The 17,184-nt window shown below is 37.4% G+C and overlaps 2 protein-coding genes across 2 annotated transcripts in view; both read left to right on the top strand.

Annotated features, from left to right (window-relative positions):
• LRRC69 (leucine rich repeat containing 69) overlaps window positions 1-17,184 on the top strand; it is an 84,098-nt gene that overhangs the window by 56,381 nt on the left and 10,533 nt on the right. Inside the window, exons 6-7 of the mRNA XM_055546698.1 lie at window positions 7,239-7,340; window positions 12,473-12,652. Of these exons, the coding sequence (XP_055402673.1) occupies window positions 7,239-7,340; window positions 12,473-12,652 (282 nt within the window). The remainder of the gene's footprint in view (window positions 1-7,238; window positions 7,341-12,472; window positions 12,653-17,184) is intronic.
• SLC26A7 (solute carrier family 26 member 7) overlaps window positions 12,520-17,184 on the top strand; it is a 187,033-nt gene continuing 182,368 nt past the window's right edge. The window contains exon 1 of the mRNA XM_055546398.1: window positions 12,520-12,652. The gene's annotated coding sequence lies outside the window, so the exon portion shown is untranslated. The remainder of the gene's footprint in view (window positions 12,653-17,184) is intronic.

Below are 17,184 nucleotides of genomic sequence, written 5' to 3'. Positions count from 1 at the left end.
TTTGCCTCCATTATTTTTCTGAGATTCTGGATCATCTTTGCTGTCATTTTTCTGAATTATTTTTCTGGAAGGTTGCCTATCTCCATTTCATTTGTTTTCTGGGATTTTATCTTGTCCTTTCATCTGGGACAAAACCCTCTACTTTTTCATCCTGGTTAACTTTCTGTAATGTGTTTTTGGTTCTCACTGCTGAGGGATTGTGGTTCTTGTTTCTCTGTCTACCTTCTGGTGGATGAAGCTAAGAGACTTGTATAAGCTTCCTGATGGAAGGGACTGGTGGTGGGAAAAACTGAGTCTTGCTCTGGTGGGCAGAGCCTGCTGAGTAAAACTTTAATCCAATTCTCCACTGATGGGTGTGGTTGCACTCACTCTCTGTTAGTTGTTTGCCTCTGTTAGAGACAACCCAGCCCTGGGGTCTGCTGGCTCTCTGGTAGGGTTAATGGTGGCCTCCAAGAGGACTTATGCCAAGGGGCCCCTTCTAGGCCTGCTGCTGCCAGTGCCCTCACCCCCACAGAGAGCCCCTGCCGACCCACACCTCCACAGGAGACCATCCAACACTGGCAGGTAGGTCTGGTTCAGTCTTCTGTAGGGTCACGACTCCCTTCCCCTGGGTCTTAGTGCACACAAGATTTCGTTTGCCGCCTCCAGGAGTCGTGTCTGTTTTCCCTTGTCCTGTTGACGTCCTGTAATCAAATTCCATGGGCCTTAAAGGTCAGATTCCCTGGGGATTCCCAGTCTCTTGGCTGGATCCCCAGGCTGGGAAGTCTGACATGAGGCTCAGAACCTTCACAGCAGTGGGAGAACTTCTTTGGTATTTACTATTCTCCAGATAGTGGATTGCCTACCCAGCAGGTATGGGATTTGATTTTATCATGTTTGCACCCCTCTTACCATCTCATTGTTGCTTCTTTGTCTTTGGATGTGGCGTACCTTTTTTTGGTGGGTTTCAGCATCCTCCTGTTGATGGTTGTTCAGTAGCTAGTTGTGATTTGGTGCTCTGATTATGATGACATATCAGATCTATATTTTGAAAAGATCATATTTATGAAGTGTGGAGTACACAATGGACGGGTTGACAAAGGGAACTGGGTGGACATCTGGTAGACTTTTACTGAAGCAAAGTAAATGATAGTAAGTTGGTCTAAGGTGGTGACAATTGGGATAGAAATATCTGAACAAATTCAAGAGACATTTAAGAGCTAAATTTAGAAATGATGATGAGCTAGTGAGCTTTCTATAGAGTAATACAGAAGACACAGGAAAAATACCAACTTCAGGAGGGCAGATCCTGAGTTCAGTCTTGGATAGAGTGAGTTTAACATATATTTATGATATCCAAGTGAAGATTTTGAGTAGGCAGTTGGCTGTAGGGTGTGGAACCTGAGTCATCTGCATAGAGGTTTCACTCAAGTCATGGATATGGTTCAGATTGCCTAGGGAAAAAATAAAGTGAAAAGAGAATGTACTAGGCTTAGGGGAGAACTATTTCATTGTTAAGCAAAAAAGATGAGCCAGCAAAGAAAACATGGAGTTGTATTGACTAGCATGTTGACTAGAGGAGAATTTCCGGCAACCACTGAGGGTATGTTGGAAATCGGTGAAGATGAGTTTATTGTGATTCTTGCACGCCCTAAGGTATAACTGCAAATAGCACTTATTTACTTTGGTGCAGAGACAGGGAAAGCTGATGGTAGGGGTGATCTCTATACATAGATAGTGATAAGGCAGAGTACCTGAGTATTACATGTGTAATGTAACTTGTCATACATTGTTTAATATAGGAAGGTTTTTAAAATTTTAAATAATTCTGAGAAAATTATATATACATATTTGCTCCCATTTCAAATATTTTTGGATGACACAGTCCCAATACTTAAAATCTTACTCTTTTCACAAATAACTGTTAGCATATTTATCATTTCCAATTCTTGCTAAAGGGTAACCCTGTGAGCTTTGAGATGGTCTAAAGGGCATGTGGTTATTTGCCATCACTTACTTATCAGTTCTGTTTTTAAGTTCATATGAAATTTCAGCCTCCATTCTCCTCATTTGCACTAACAAATGTCTTCCTAAATTAGCCCCCTTCCGATCTCCCCCATTACTTAAGACTGGTCTGAAGCAAATGCTGAACTTACACATTGTCCGTAGGCCTGGGGCTTTTCAGAAACGCTTGTAACAATTGAACAAGTCTAGAGAAAAAGGCAATGGCACCCCACTCCAGTACTCTTGCCTGGAAAATCCCATGGATGGAGGAGCCTGGTGGGCTGCAATCCATGGGGTCGCTAAGAGTCAGACACAACTTCACTTTCACTTTTCACTTACATGCATTGGAGAAGGAAATGGCAACCCACTCTAGTGTTCTTGCTTGGAGAATCCCAGGGATGGGGGAGCCTGGTGGGCTGCCATCTATGGGGTCGCACAGAGTCGGACACGACTGAAGTGACTTAGCAGCAGAGGAAAAGGCCTTCGCAAATCTTGAGTATCCAGGGAGAGCTGTATGTGATTGATTATTTATTGGGCCTCAACTGTGTACTAGGTACTATTTAGAGCTTACATTAAATAGTCACTTACAATGCAGCTCTTAAAAAGACCAAAACCTGATAAATGAAAACAGACTTTTCAGCAGTGATTGCCTCATAGTATTTATAGGTGGCATGATTAATTTGGGAGTTCCCAGGTGGTTCTAGTGGTAAAGAAGCCGCTTCCCAATGCACCAGATGTAAGAGACCTGGGTTCGATCCCTGGGTTGGGAAGATCCCCTGGAGAAGGGAATGGCAACCCACTCCAGTATTCTTGCCAAGAGAGTTCCATGGATAGAGGAGCCTGGTGGGCTACAGTCCATGAGGTCGTAAAGAGTCAGACATGACAAAAGTGACTTTGCATGATTCATATATGACTTATATGATTAATTTACATATAAGGCCTAAGGAGATATGGGAATATTTGGTAGAAGTTGCAAAAACTGAAAGTGAAAATGTTAGTAGCTCAGTCGTGTCTGACTGTTTGCAACCCCATGGACTGTAGCCCATCAGGCTCCTCTATCCATAGGACTCTCTTGGCAAGAACACTGGAGTGGGTTCCATTCCCTTCTCCAGGGGATCTTCCTGACCCAGGGATCAAACCTGGGTTGCTCACCTTGCAGGCAGGTTCTTTACCATCTGAGTCACAAGGAAAGTCAAAAAGCTTACAGGGGTGATATTTTAGTCATGAAGTGAAGACCAGGAGTGTGTTGAATAGTGGGCACAGCACAAGTGATAATTATAAGACACTGGCCTTTGGGACCCTAAGTTCTACAGGATGGCTGTTTTATAAGGGTAACAGTAGAGCCTACCAGGATATATGGTTGTTAAAACAGGCCAAGGAGAACCAAATATGATATACTAGGACTTTTGAATTTATCCTATGGACATAAGGGAACCTTGATAATTTTAATCAAGGATGTGTTATGAATAAGTTCTCATTTTAAAAGACTACTTTGGGAGCAAAAGCTTGCAATATATGAACTGTTGCAGTAGTTCATATAAGATGAGGGCTTCAATCAAACCAGAGAGATTAGTGGCGGGGGCAGGGAGCAGGAAAAAGGATGGTGCAGAGGTGCTGAGGAGGTGGATGGAATGGGGGATGGAAAGAAAGGATAAATTCTGGAAGTTTTAAGAAGGTAGAATTGATAGAACAGGAGGTTGATGACGGAAGATTTGATGTGGGTAATAAGGAAAAGGAATGAAGAAAATATGGGAGAAATGAATTCGATTCTTGAATGTTAGAATTTATGGTGACTGTGGGACTCCCATCTGGAGATGTCCAGGAGATAGCCAAATATTTGAGAATAAATATTACTCAAGTTGTTTTAAAAATGTGGTCAATACAGTCAACTTAGTCTCAAAGTCCCTGGATTCCTTGACTTTGATGATCTTTTCAGGTCTTCACTTTACCGTCACATCATGTCTGTTCAGCTGCTCTCAGTCCAGTTTGGCAGGTTGACCTCTGTTTTCTCCCGGTCTAGTTCTCTTGTTGCTTTATTGCGGTATCTTTCCTTTGAGATCACTGAGACTTCATGTCCCTCCACACTTCCTTTTACTTTCAGTCCCTCAAAACTTTGTACTGTTATTTCTTTTTCTGTCTGGTCCAAATGCCAAAGAACCCAGTCCAGTTCAGTTATGTTTTAGTACGTATGAGCTCATTCCCTGCTTTCTGGTATATCCTTCGGCAGATTCTTAAAGCATCTGGACTGCTGGGTGCCAAAGGAGCACACAGTCTATGGACAGGGACTGCTCCACATGTGTGGATTCCAGTGGGTCCCTCAACACCCCTGTATAATATTTTTGCTTGTACTATGCCAGGTTCCTTTTCTAAAACCTGTAGCATATCCCATACTTTTCCATACTTTTCCCACCTTTTTCAAGGCTTCTCCCACATTAGCAACTTGCTAATAACTTCATAACTCAGTTAGCAGATGGTCTATTCTCTATTTCAAAGGAAAAATTAAAGGGATCACGTCTGACTCCTTCACATCCAATTCCACACCTTCAAATTTATTCATGTCTGCATCTTTTCTTCTAGCCATAGAGACAGGATAATTGAAAGATTTTAATCTTCAAAGGTCTTTCTGTGTCCTTCACCTGAGCATTACTCTTTCAATTATTCTTTCTCCTCTAAATTAATCTCTCTGTGTTGGTACTTCTACATGATCAAGTCTTCTTTAGGTTAAAAAAATAAAACCCTTCATTTGAACCTTCATTTTCCTCCAGCTGCAAATCCCCTTTCTAGATAAGAGGGTCAGTGAATGTTTATGACCTTGTACCTCTAAACCAGGGTTTTCTCAACATCAACACCACTTTGGGGCCTGATAATTCTTTGTTGCGGGGGCTGCTATGTGTATTATAGGATGTTTCTCAGCATCCCTAATATTTACTAAATAGATGCCAGTAATACTGCCCCTGCCCCACTTGTAACAATGAAAAATATCTGTAGACCCTTGAGGGGGAGGGAAGGGACAAAATTGTTCCAGTTGAGATTAATGTCATGACAGTGTTTGTTCAAGCAGGCCTATGCAAAGAGCCTCTGAACAGCTATAACAATATTTTATTAGCAGGAGAGATTGTGCTATTGGAGTGATGACACTAGCAAAGAATATTGTTGTATTAAAAAGTTAGACTGACAGGAAGGGCTTCTCAGCTGGTGCTAGTGGTAAAAAACCCGCCTTCCAATGCAGGTAGACATAAGAGACACAGGTTTGATCCCTGAGTTAGGAAGATACCCCAGAGGAGGGCAAGGCAACTTATTCTTGCCTGGAGAGTCCCATGGACAGAGGAGCTGACAGACTGCAGTCCATAGGGTCGAACAGAGTCAGGCACTACTGAAGTGACTTAGCACGCATGCACTGACAGGAAACCCAGTAGTGCATGTAGAAACAGGGTATTAAAAAGTGCTGCTCTGGGGAATATTCAGAGTGGACACCGAGACATTGTGTGACTTCAGATTGCTGAAATTTACCTGCTACAAAACACATGCTAATGCCTTTCATTATTAATTATTTTCCTTTCATTAATTTCTTTCTGATATATTATGTGTAGTAAGTTAGCAAGCTGGATAACTCATTACCATGTTTAATGGAAGAATAATGACAGAATTTGAAGGAAGAAAAAAATGATCTCTAAAGAAAAATATATGCTCTTTGGGCCATGGTCAGCTTTGAAATGAGGTTCGCATCTGTTAATGCTTTTGCATATCCCAAGATATTCATTTGTATCAGTTTTTTATAAAAAGACTGAGTTTAAGTATAAATAATAGAATGTTATTCTCCAGGACCAGATGGAAGAAAGGGTGATTCCATTAAACACAAGAAGTTCTCTTTTCACTTTAGCATATTCAGCACTTACCTGAGGCCACCATTGGATTCAACTCTCTGGGTTCTCCTTGTTGATGGATACCAGAGGAAACTGAATTAAGAAAGGTAGAATATCTAAAGGTGATTCCAATGAGGTCTTGAACCCTGTATTTTATTTTAAAATCTTGTCTATGTTGTAGAAATTTCATGAGAATTTTGGGACCTGATGACATGCTGCCCTGGAGAGATGTATTAAAATCAATTATTTTTTTAAACCCTGGGCTGAAATCAAGGAAATATCTCTAATTCTTTCATAAGTGTGAAGTGCAGTGGTGTGATGGCATTGCTCATCCTGGCTCACTCCTACAGTGGCTGGAATCAGCCATTGTAGGACTATTGACACCTTTGAATCAAAACATGCCACATATCAGAGCTTTTGTTTTCTTTTCCAAAGAGCCATTTTATCTGCACACCACTGAAGGCAGGTATTATTTTCCCTATTTCACAGTTGAATCTAAGGCTCGGAAAAGTAAATCCCTAAATTAGTTTAATTTTGAAAACCACAAATTTTGACTTCTTAGGAGTCAAAGCATAATATTAATATAAGAGAATTCCCTATTTTTCTATGCAAAGGGTAGAATCCAGCTGAATTTTGGTTTTCTTCAAAGAAGATTTAATACCCTTGTGAATTGTACATTTTTTTTAAATTTTCATTGTGCACAACAGGTAAATCAATTGTACTTCAATAAAATGAGAATTTTTTGATATTTCTCTATTCCCCTTACCTTCCTCCCTGATCATAAATAAATGAATCATAAGACAGTATGTGATACCTAGATGTTGGTGTGTATTAGAGTGTTATTTTTCATCATTCATGAGTGCGTGCTAAGTCGCTTCAGTTGTGTCCAACTCTGTGCAATCCTATGGACTGTAGCCCTCCAGGCTCCCCTGTCCATGAGGATTCTCCAGGCAAGAATACTGGAGTGTGTCGCTATGCACACCTCCAGGGATTTTTCATCATACTTGGTTCCTAACAAACATATTCGTTGCAAACTGTACCCAGCATTTGATTAATTAACCCTTACTCTATTAGTAACCAGCTCTGTGATCCTGAACAAGCTTTCTCAGCTGTCTAGTTTGGGGGATGCCACCAATGACCTCTAAAGTCATTGCATCCTTGGTAACTTGAAGATCCTTATGCTTCTAATAACTTGAGTATGCCTTGCTATTAAAATTCTAATGTGGAATATAGATCTTAAATAAAGTAATATTTTTTAAAAATATTGATAAATATTTAATTATTTTAAATTTTAAAGTAGACTTTTTAAAAAGTCTAGTTTTGTTGACGATGAAGGCTCCAAAGTGAAGTTTATTTTGTTGTGTAATGAAGTTTTTATTTTGTTTTTGAAAGTTTCAAGATTTGAAGCTGAGGGAGTTCTACTGTGAGGGAAACCCGCTGTTCCTGAAGCATCCAGTTAGTGCTATAAAACAGGAGGATGTCTGGAGTTTACAGGTGAAGCCTTATGTCATTCACACAGGTCTTCGAGCTAAAGCCATGATTTAAGTTTTAAAGAGTTTTCTTCTAAAGAATTCTTACCAAGCCAGCAAATGATTAATACAACTATAATCCATTGGCATTATGGAGCCTAATCATAATCTTTTTTACTTGCTTGCAGAATCCAATGTGATCCTACCCGATTTCCAGAGTGACCACATTCAGAGACATTTTAAACACTTTGTTGGATCAAAAGAGAGGAATTTGTGTTCGCTTTAGCATCCACGTATTTTTTCAGTATTATCTAAAGATATATTTGATTTATTCTTACTGGGCTCTTTTGCCTCTTCCATCCCCTTGTCATTTATCCCCATTCCTAGGGGATGAAAGAATATGATCCAGAAATTGTGTTCCCTTTAGTCAAACAAGTTGATGATATTAAAAGAAGGAATAGGGAAGTATATTAGAGGACTGGCTGTGTATGTCTTTTGGTGATAGACACATTGAAGATTATAGATTTTACCACATTTGACTATGAGTCTCTACTGTGAATGTGGATTTCTCAGGTCCTTTTAGCTGAACATGCAGAATTGTCTTAAAATTTTCAAGTATTGGGAAAGGTTCAAGTTTCCTGACTACAGGAAACAACCAACATTGTTTAATGGTTTAGTTTTTTAAAAAAAAATAACATTTTTCCCTTATTGAACAAGTAATATATGTTTAATACAGAAAACTAGAAAATACAGATGAGCGAGGAAGAAAATATTAGTTATAATGCCATATGTGTTAGTCACTCAGTTGTGTCCAACTCTTTGCGATACTGTGGACTGTAGCCCGCCAAGCTCCTCTGTCCATGAATTTCTCCAGGCAAGAGTACTGGAGTGTATTGACATTTCCTTCTCCAGGGGATCTTTCCAACCCAGGAATTGATCTGGGGTCTCCTGCATTGCGGGCAGATTCTTTACCATCTGAGCCACCAGTTGAAAAATTATTTTAAAAGTAATACAAGCTTATTTAGAGAAATCAGAGAAAAGGCAATAAAAATTTATAAAAAATACTCAAAAATCCAGTGTGCAGAGATACAATCACTGTTCTGACATTTATTTTGCTAGAACTTTTCAAAAATCCAGAAGTTTTTGATATCAAAGCTTTGTTCAAGCTGTGTACTAAATAGATACTTCATTTTTTACTCAAAAACTGTGAATATTTTTCCAGTCAGTAAAAAATAAGTCCATGACATCTTTTTTGATGGTTACATAATAATATACTGGTATATGATTATACCAGAATATTTTAAACTACTTTCCTACTGTTGGCTGTTTAGATATTAATAATCTTATAACTTTTTGGCCTTTATAAACAAGGCTATCCTCTTCTCATGTCCATATTATCCCTGTGAATGAAATCACTAAGCCAAAGGACTTTCATCTTTTCAAGGCTGATTAATTCTTTTCCAATTCTCTTCCAGAGATTCAGTCTATATTTCCATAAACAGTATTATTTCCCTCTCTTATGTGAATAAAAACTTATTTGAAGTTTAATTATAAATGATTTTAAAATTGAAGTATTAAATTTGTTTAATTCCTCATGCCCTAATTGTTCTCCTTGAATCAAACATTTCAGAACAATAGTAATGAAATAATATTGATAGTAATAATAAAAATATTAATAGACAACTAATACTTATTATGTTTACCATGGGTAAGGCATTGTTCCAAGCACTTAATGGAAATGAACTAATTTAGTCCTCCATTAACCCTCAAAAAGAAGACACCATTATTATTCCTCTTTTATAGATAAATTGAGCTTTGGAGAAGTTAAATCACTTGTCCAAGTTCACAGGTCTAGTAAGTTTTCGAATGCTGATGCTGTTCTAAGCAGTTGGCCTCCAGACTCCATGCTGCAGTATTGCCTCAGAAAGGGGCTGCCAGAAGTGAGGGAAAAGGGAAACAAAGGTAGTCTCTTGTTGGAAGAAATTCTGGTTTGTGGAGGGGACTGGATAAACAGTTAACCTGAGGTGGAAGGGTTACTACAGGGAGCCCTTGAGAGCAAGAATGTTACTTTGAGTCTGGGACCCAGGTGCAGGGTGAGAGAACAGTTCTTCCCTCTCAGTTTCAAAGCTTTAAGGACCCAGAAGCACAACAATTTGGGGGTTTTGTTTATTTAATAGAAGCAGTGACTTTTGCTTATATAAATGATTGGTTGTTTTTGAGAGTATCTCTAAGAATTTTTCTTAGAAAGGTGACAAATTTACTATAATTTTATATTTATACTTAAAGTAAAAGTCATTTCTACTGGATATTTGGTTACCATTATAATATTACTGATTAAACTACTTGGACTTTCAAAAACTATAGGGATTTGTTTCAGGATATTCCTTGGTTAAGATTTTTAAAGACTTTTCCTTACCTCAGAGATATGTGAACTAAAATTTAATATTGATAACTATATTATAACAATATACTAACCAGAGTATACTCTGTCAGCAGATACTAGACAGAGTTTTACCTGTATTATATAATTTAATTCTCTGAACTCTGTGTGGTGGGGTTGGAAACAAAATTCCAATTTTGTAGGTGAGATATTCCAGATCAGAGAACTTAAGGACTTGTCAAATAGGGTCACACTAGTAAGTCATAGAGCTACACGATTTGCACTTATTTATGTATCTGACTCTGACTCAGTATCTTTGCTCTTGATGCTGTGTTTTAGTGCCTGTCATACAGCAACAACTGATCATACAGCAGTTCCAAAGTTCATCATTCTTTCTGATTCACATTTGTTTTTATGTTTTATGATTTTAATATTTATATATAAATATATGTAAGGATAACTTTATGATTCAAATCAAATCAACATGTATAAGGAAAACTAAAAGAAACACCTTAAACTATTTTAATCTATGATTGTTTAAACATAGAAATAATCTCTGACCTACATATAGTTAGCTAACAAATATTCAACAGAATAGCATATAAGCTATTCAAAAGGGATAATTTATTTTTCTATAAATGATTTCTTGACTTTTAAATACACTGAGATTAAGCCATCATTAAGTAGTATATTCTGAAAAACTGCATTGCGTATGTCTTCATGGTATAAATTTCCTAAAACTTACTATTGATCATGCCAAAAGTATCTTATTATATATGTGTGTGTGTGTTTCTTCAAATAATAACTTTATATTTCAATGATATATGTTAGTCTTCCGAGAAGGAAATGGCAACGCACTCCAGTGTTCTTGCCTGGAGAATCCCATGGATGGAGAGGCCTGGTAGGCTGTAGTCCATGGGGTCGCACAGTGTCGGACACGACTGAAGTGACTTAGCAGCAGCAGCAGTCTTCCAAAGCAACACATTGGCAGCAAGTAGGAGAAAGATATAAATAATGGGTAACGTAAGAGTTGTGCAACAATTCCAAGTGCAACAAACATGATTGGTTCCAGAAATCATAAATGGAAAATGTCAGCTGTGTGAATTGTTGTTGTTCAGTTGCTAAGTCATGTCTGACTTTTTGTGACCCCATGAACTGTAACCCGTCAGGCTCCTCTGTCCTCTGCAATCTCCCAGAGTTTGCTCAAATTCATGTCCATTGAGTCCGTATCTAACCATCTCATCCTTTGCTGCCCCCTTCTTCTTTTGCCTTCAATCTCTCCCCATCATCAGTATCTTTTTCATGGGACCTATTCACTGGTCCCGTGTATTTCAGCAGACTCTTCTACTGTCAGCTATTTTGGGTTTGAATTCTTCTCTATTTTCTGTGGCTTTATAGTGAAATTAGCCATTGAATTCTGGTAGCTAAAACTTACCTCTAAAATCACCATTTCATTCAGAATCACAAGCTATGTTCTCTGTAATTTATTAGAGGGAAGCGATAACATTCATCGAATTTAGGAGTCCTGTAATATTAGTGTGAAAGGGCAGTTTTTCAGAAAGGATGACTTCATCATGTAACCATCCCAGAGAATAAGCTGAAGTGTGTAGGAGGTTACGCTGCTGTAGGATCAGGCAGTTAAGGAACCCATGCTCAGGGCTGTTTCTGTACAGAGGCAATGTTCCCAGATGTTTGCTGAGTGCAAGGGATAGAGTAATAAGGAACAGGGAGACAGAGATTTATAGGATTTGTTATTATTTTTAAAGATTTTAATTGGGATAGATGAGTGAAAGGTTACGTTTGTATGTGTATATTTATGTATGTATGTTTGTATTTCCACACGGACTATCTTAATACCACTGAGAAATCTTTCACTTTGGCCAAAAAAAGGTCTTATACACTATTAAAAATTCATGCAGTGTTTTTGTAAAATTTACATAGAACTTCATGCTCTTGGCACAAGAGGGGCATTTAGTGGAATGAATCAAATGTTTATTTTGTTTGCTTGGTCAGTAAAGATATATATGTATTTTATAATTTTTTATTTTAAGATGGTGATATTGTCATAGTGACCATCCTCACCACCTATTTTATTGTTTAGTAATGTTATTATCTAAAGTGTGGTTTCTGTATGTATTTATGTGGCTAGGTTTAATATATACTGAATTCGAAGATTTGATCAATAGAAATCAATACTCTTTACTAATTTGGCTCAATTCAGGTACTCAGTTTAGTAGATAACAGTCTAGTACCTCTCAAACTTTAACGTACATACAGAATACCTGGGGAACTTTGTTAAATTGTGGATTCTGGCTCAATAGATCTGAGTGCAACTAAGTCTGAATTTCTAATAAGCTTCTAGGTGATACAGATTCTACTGATTCTGCAGCTTAAGTAGCAAGGATTTAGACCTTAGTAAATGTGACAGAGTCAATTTTTGAGTCTAGACTGAATATTTGTACAGTCCTTTCCTATTGTGATGAGAGATACAAAATTTGAACCTACACTTTAATAATGTAAATTTATTATAATCTGAATTCCTATATGTCAGAGACAGAAATATTACAATGGAAGTAACTTGCTTTTTGTATATGCTGAAAACTAAACTTACAATGCCAGTTATTGACAATATAATTCATTATATATACCATGGAGAACTAATTTAACGGAAACTGTGAGGAATAAGCCAAAAATATAAATTAGTGAAATGGGAATCAATGTAATATAAAACAGTTATTTTGAGAATAATCTGAGAAACATATTCTTTTTTAATCTAGGAAATAACGTCAAGATTTATAATGAATCAGCTGTCAGAAAAGAATCCTTTCCTAATGAAAGCCATAAAATGGTACCCACAGGTCAGGAGCATAATCTCTCAGGGAAGAAAGTGCGCAATATGTGGGAAGTTCTTTTTAACCATATGGCTGGAATGTGTTGAGTTTTTTCCTCCATCAAAGGTAAATGGTGTTTTCTGTATGAATATGAACATAAGACCACCTCTTATTCTTTGTCCTTGTCTAAGCTGATCAATATAAACTACATTTGTATCTAAGAATTGACATCTATGATTATATAATGGGTTTTTCACCAGCTTTATTGATTTATAATTGATAGATAACATAGTATAAATTTAAGGTGTACAACATGTTGATTTGATACACTTATAAATGCAAAATGACTACCACCAGAGTTATCACCTACATCTCCATCCTGTCACATATCATCATTTTTTATTTTTGTGGTGAGAACACTTAAGATCTTCTTTCTTAGCAACATTTAAATATATGATACATATGTAATATGTATGTGTATATGATTAATATATATCATAAATATGTATGATGCATATGTATACTTATATATCATAAACATGATATATGTTTATTGTATTAGCTGTAATCACCATGCTGTACATTAGACCCTCTAACTTAATCTTATAACTGAAAATCTGTACACTTTGACCACTATCTCCCCATTTCTCCCAACACATAACATCAGGTAACTATCATTTTACTATTTCTCTAAGTTTGTCTTTTTTATATTCCACATATAAATTATTGTGCAGTATTTATTTTTTCTCTGATTTATTTCGCTTAGTGTACTTCCTTCAGTGTCCATCTAAGTTGTCATGAATGGCAGGATTTCCTTATTTTCCTTAGCTGAATAACATTCAGTGGTGTATAGATATACACCACAACTTCTTTATCCATTCATCTGTTAACAGACATGCATAGGTTGTTTCTATATCCTGGCTGTTGTGAGTAATGCTGCAGTGAACACGAGAGTGCAGGTATCTCTACGACATCCCGATTTCAGTTTCTCTGGATATGTAATAAAGTGGAATTGATGGATGATATGGTAGTTGTATTTTTAATTTTTTGAGTGACCTACATACTTTTTTCTATATTGTCTGTACAAGTTTGCATTTCCACCAACAGTGCATACAGTTCAGTTCAGTCACTCAGTCATGTCCAACTCTTTGCAACCCCATAGTCTGCAGCACGCCAGGCCTCCCTATCACCAACTCTCAGAGTTTACTCAAACTCATATCCATTGAGTTGGTGATGTCATTCAACCATCTCATCCTCTGTCGTTCCCTTCTCCTCCTGCCCTCAATCTTTCCCAGCATCAGGGTCTTTTCAAATGAGTCAGTTCTTCGCATCAGATGGCCAAAGTATTGGAGTTTCAGCTTCAACCTCAGCCCTTCCAATGAACACCCAGCACTGATCTCCTTTAGGATGGACTGGTTGGATCTCCTTGCAGTCCAAGGGACTCTCAAGAGTCTTCTCCAACACCACAGTTCAAAAGCATAAGTTCTTCGGTGCTCAGCTTTCTTTATAGTCCAACTCTCACATCCATACATGACTATGGGAAAAACCATAGCCTTGACTAGATGGACTTTGTCAGCAAAGTAACGTCTCTGCTTTTTAATAAACTGTCTAGGTTGGTCATAACTTTTCTTCCAAGGAGCAAGTGTCTTTTAATTTCATGGCTGCAGTCACCATCTGTAGTGATTTTGGAGCCCCCCAAAATAAAGTCTGTCACTGTTTCCACTGTTTCCCCATCTATTTGCCATGAAGTGCTGGGACCAGATGCCATGATTTTAGTTTTCTGAATGTTGAGTTTTAAGCCAACTTTTTCACTTTCTTCTTTCACTTTCATCAAGAGGCTCTTTAGTTCTTCTTCACTTTCTGCCATAAGGGTGGTGTCATCTGCATATCTGAGGTTATTGATATTTCTCCTGGCAATCTTTATTCCAGCTTGTAATTCATCTAGCCCTTCATTTCTCTTGATGTACTCTGCATATAAGTTAAATAAGCAGAGTGGTAATATACAGCCTTGACGTACTCCTTTCCCAATTTTGAGCCAATCCATTGTTCCATGTCTGGTTCTAACTGTTGCTTTTGACCTGCATACAGGTTTCTAGGGTGGCAGATCATATGGTCTGATACTCACATCACTTTAATAATTTTCCACAGTTTGTTGTGATCCCCACAGTCAAAGGCTTTAGTATAGTCAATGAAGCAGAAGTAGATGTTTTTCTGGAATTCTCTTGCTTTTTCTATAATACAGTGGATTTTGACAATTTGATCTCTGGTTCCTCTGCCTTTTCTAAATGCAGCTTGCACATCTACAAGTTCTTGGTTCACATGCTGTTGATTTTGACCATTACTTTGCTAGCATGTGTAATGAATGCAGTTGTGCGGTAGTTTGAACATTCTTTGTCATTGCCCTTCTTTGGAATTGAAATGAAAATTCACCTTTTCCAGTCCTGTGGCCACTGCTGTGTTTTCTAAATTTGCTGGTATATTGAGTGCAGCATCTTAACAGCATCCTCTTTTAGGATTTGAAATAATTCAGCTAGAATTCCATCACCTCCATTAGCTTTGTTTGTAGTGATGCTTCCAAAGGCCCACTTGACTTCGCACTCCAAGATGTATGGCTCTAGGTTAGTGGTCACACCATCGTGGTTATCTGGGTCATTAAGATCTTTTTTGTATAGTTCTTCTTCCCTGGGGGCTCAGCTGGTAAAGAATCCACCTGCAATGTGGGAGACCTGGGTTTGATCCCTGGTTGGTAAGTTCCCCTGGAGAAGGGTATGGCTACCCATTCCAGTATTCTGGCCTGGAGAATTCCACAGACTGTATAGTCCATGGGCTCACAAAGAGTCAGACATGACTGAGAGATTTCACTTCACTGTGTATTCTTGCCACGTCTTAATATCTCTTCTTCTCTTGGGTCATATTGTTTCTGTCCTTTATTGTGCCCACCTTTGCATGAAATGTTCCCTTGATATCTCTAATTTTCTTGAAGAGAGCTCTAGTCTTTCCAATTATATTGAAAAGGGAGACACAATTACAAATGGGCCTTGTTCTTGTTTTAAAAATCTAGAAATAACTAAATATCAAATTGTAATGCTTCTATTCATGTGAATGTGAAATTATGCCATAATTATTTTATGAATTAGTTAGATGAGGTTTGGAAAATATTTGATGAAAAATTTTTCTGAATCTCAAATATTAACTTTTACCATAATTCATTCTGATGCCTTTGACTTTTTCATGTGTTATAGCTCTTGCCATCTGAGTTTTGTTAGTCCTCAACATTTACAGAATTATCATTAACTTCAAGTAATTGATACTTAAGTATTAACTACTAAGGATATAATGCTTCAAAGCAACAACAAAAATTAGTCCTTTTTAGTTACCACCAACTTGGATCATAACATCTATGTTGATGGTACTTGGTACTACCAATGAAATAGTCTCATAAAATTCTTTCCAAATACTGCATTCCAAATAGTGCCAAAGATATGCATTCAATGTTTTCATTTTGTATAGTTATGTTAACTTAATAGTTATAGTTATGTTGAACTTAATATTTTCCTAGATTCCTTTAAAGTTGAAGAGTTTAGGGAGGGAATAGTTTGGAATATGAACTGTCAGTCCTGTATTTAGTGATGTAATGTAATGAGCGCTTCCTTCAAAAGAGTCTCAGTCAAGTAGGTTTCACTACACATGAGTGAAAAAGCTGATCTACTTTATGAAAATAATTAAAATTTCAGTCTTAATTTCTTTTTTATAACAAGCTGTCAGTAATGAAACATAAGATTGCATTTAATAATTTTACTCATTACATATAGAGCAAAATCCTACTTTGCAACAAAAAGTTATTATTATTTGTATACCACTGACATTCATTTATGAAACTGATCATTTCAACCAGTCATCTGTGAAAATGAATGTTAGTTTTAAAATATTTATGCAGTGGTTAGTTAATTTAAAGTAAATTACACACTTAGGAGATCAAGGATACCACATTTCTAATTGTAAATAATCATGACAGTAATAAATATTTATTCAGAAAATTGAAATGGCATGAATGTTTCTTATCACTTAATTTGGAAAACAGTAAAAGAGTTAGAGTATAGATGATCTTGCCATTCATGGCCCACAGCTTTGTTGTGGCAAAGGGGCTTGCATAACTCAATGAAACTTTGAATCATGTGGTGCAGTGCCACCGAAGATGGATGGGTCATGGTGAAGAGCTCTGATAAAATGTGGTTCACTGCAGAAGGAAATGGCACCCCACTCCAATGTTCTTGCCTGGAGAACTCCATGGACAGTATGAAAAGGCAAAAAAATATGACACTGGAGGATGAGCCCTCCCCTCCACCCCCCAGGTCAGAAGGTGTGCAGTATGCTACTGGGGAAGAGTGGAGGGCAATTACTAATAGCTTTAGAAAGAGTGAAGTGGCTGGGCCAAAGTGGAAATGGCACTCAGCTGTGAGTGTGTTTGGTATTGAAAGTAAAGTCTGATGCAGTAAAGAACAATATTGTATAGGAACTTGGAATGTTAGGTCCATGAATCAAGGTAAATTGGATGGAGTCAAGCAGGAGATGGCAAGATTGAACATCAACATCTTAGGAATCAGTGAACTAAAATAGATGGTAATGGGTGGATTTAATTCAGATGACCATTATGTCCA

The sequence above is a fragment of the Bubalus kerabau genome, chromosome 14 (assembly GCF_029407905.1).
Source record: "Bubalus kerabau isolate K-KA32 ecotype Philippines breed swamp buffalo chromosome 14, PCC_UOA_SB_1v2, whole genome shotgun sequence".
NCBI lineage: Eukaryota > Metazoa > Chordata > Mammalia > Artiodactyla > Bovidae > Bubalus > Bubalus kerabau.
Note: the sequence above shows the minus strand (reverse complement) of the source record. Positions and strands in the feature narration are given on the sequence as shown.